Below are 2,394 nucleotides of genomic sequence, written 5' to 3'. Positions count from 1 at the left end.
GGGCAAGCTCCGCATCGGGGGCCAGCGCCACTGTTGTCCTCCTATGGTGACCCGCAAGACGCTGATTACTAATGGGTTCACTGGTCCATACCAGGCCAGCGCCACTTCTACCTTGAGACCAACACCGCGCTCGCCCTGCCGGTCGAGGGAGGCTGCCTCTCCATCACCGATACCGATCAGTTCGTTAAGAGGAGCCCGTTCATTATTGTAGGTCGAGGGAGGCGGCCTCTCCATCACCTGCGCCAACCAGAACCCAACCCGCACGCAGACGGCGGTGGCGGGTGCGCTCGGCCTCCCCCTCGCCACGGTGGACGTGCGCGTGCGCCGTATCGGCGGCGCGTACGGCGGCAAGCTCAACGCGCACCTCCCGACGGCCATCGCCGCGGCCGTCGCCGCCGCCAAGCACGGCCGCCCCGTGCGGCTGCACAACGACCGTTCGGACGACATGGCGTCGACGGGCGGCCGGCCGCCGATGGAGGGCTCCTTCCGGCTCGCGGTGGACCAGGGTGGCGTACCATCCTCTCTCGAGCTCCCCGCAGCGCCGCGACACGTCCGGGACATGTCCGCGACATGTCCCGACAGGCGGCGTCGTCTCGTCAATCGAGCTCACCGCGGCGTTCGACTCTGGCGTCGTCGACGGCGGCGCAGGTGACCTGACGACGGGAGTTATATTATATTATTATTATTATTATTTATTATTATTGGTGCTCGACAGGCGACCTGACGACGGGCGCCTGCTCTGACTCGTGGCGAAGGACGAACAGTCAGTCAATTGGTGCTCGATAGGCGACCTGACGATGGGAGTATTAATTAATATATTATATATTATTAATTAATAATTGGTGCTCGACAGGCGACCTGACGATGGGAGTCTGCTAATAATAATAAATATAATAATAATAATAATAATTGGTGCTCGACAGGCGACCTGACGATGGGAGTCTGCTGGGCGGACAACGCGTACCGCGCCGACGACTTCGCGGTGCACGGCTCGTTCTACAACTCCGGCGTCGTAGGCAGCGCCGCGTGCTTCCCCGGGGGGGTGGTGCAGTCTCGGGCAGTCTCGCGCAATCTCGCCTCGTCCCCCCCCGTAGGCAGCACCGCGTGCCGAGCTCCCGGCGTCGTGCAGACCATCCCGCTGCACGAGTTGGCGATGGAGGCTGCGGCCGAGGCGGTCGGCCTGCCGGCGGACGCGGTGCGCGAGGCCAACCTGTACGCCACGGGGGACGCGGCCCTCTGCGGCGTCACCGTCGGCGAGAACGGCTTCAACTGGAACCTGCCGGCGATGTGGCAGTCCGCGAAGGCGCGGTGGGAGGTTGCGGCGCGGCGCGAGCAGGCGGGGGCTCGAAAACCGCGCCCCAACCTATTGCAATCGCATTGACTCGCATTACTCGCCATGGATTCGCATTACTCACAATGGATTCGCATTCCTCGGCATTGTTCGCACTGGCCAGCATTGATTCGCATTGGTTGGCGTGAGCAGGTGGAGGCGTTCAACCGCTCCAACCGGTGGCGCAAGCGCGGGCTGAGGATGGTCCCCGTCAAGTACGGCATCGAGGACAACGGAGGCGCGTACAAGGAGGGCTGCTCGCTCGGCGTGCTGGCGGACGGGTCCGTCCGGCTGGCCCACGGAGGGTGCGAGCTAGGGCAGGGCATCCACACTAAGGCGGCGCAGGCGGCCGCCTTCGCCCTCGGCTGCCCGCTCGGCGGCGTGTCTGTGTCGGACACCTCGTCGCTCGCCACGCCCGGCTCGGCCGACACGGGCGGCTCTGCCACCTCGGAGTGCGTCGTCAAGGCGCGCTGCTGGACGCTTGACTAGCGCCTGACCAGCCCCTCCCTTCACACCCCGGAGTGCGTCGCCAAGGCGGTGCTGGACGCGGCGGAGACGCTCAACGCTCGCCTGCTCCCCTTCCGGCCGGCGGCTGGCGCGGCGGGGGAGGGCGCGTGGGAGGCCACAGTCAAAGCGGCGACCGACGCGGGCGACTCCCTCGTGGGGGGAGCGGCTGGGGTGGAGGGAAAGGCGCCCGCGGGGAAGGGGGAGGGTGTGAGTAGGCGTGTCCCTCGCGGCGAGCGGCTGGTTCGGCGGGGCCGCGCCCGAGGGGGTGCCCAAGTTCGACTACCCAACCTCGGCCGTGGCGTGCTGCGAGGCGGAGAGCGCGACCCGCCGCCGGTGACCCAGTGCCGAGTACTGCTGTTTAGTGCTGATTCCTCTGCTATTCGAGATCTTAGCGCGGGTTTGCTAGTCTCTTGAATTTTACTTTCTTACCGCTATGGACCTGGGGCCGCTCCTTCATTCGTATATGAACTCCGAGTTATTCCATTGTGACTTCGTAATTTCTCTGCCTCTTCTCCTCTCTAATGACCTCTCTCCTCTGTCTCTTGTGCCCCCCCCCC

The 2,394-nt window shown here is 64.9% G+C and overlaps 1 protein-coding gene across 1 annotated transcript; it reads left to right on the top strand.

Moving 5' to 3' along the window:
- Positions 1–71: 71 nt before the first annotated feature.
- Positions 72–1,819, top strand: EMIHUDRAFT_253512 (hypothetical protein; the record flags this gene model as incomplete). The annotated part of the gene is made up of 6 exons (XM_005783889.1): positions 72–83; positions 212–506; positions 583–648; positions 924–1,045; positions 1,130–1,315; positions 1,484–1,819. The coding sequence occupies 6 exons, from the start codon at positions 72–74 to the stop codon at positions 1,817–1,819; spliced, it is 1,017 nt and encodes a 338-aa protein (XP_005783946.1).
- Between the last annotated feature and the right edge of the window lie 575 nt (positions 1,820–2,394).

Source organism: Emiliania huxleyi (genome assembly GCF_000372725.1).
Source record: "Emiliania huxleyi CCMP1516 chromosome Unknown EMIHUscaffold_1752, whole genome shotgun sequence".
In the NCBI taxonomy this organism is placed as follows: domain Eukaryota; phylum Haptophyta; order Isochrysidales; family Noelaerhabdaceae; genus Emiliania; species Emiliania huxleyi.
This window is presented reverse-complemented; position numbering and strand designations above follow the sequence as displayed.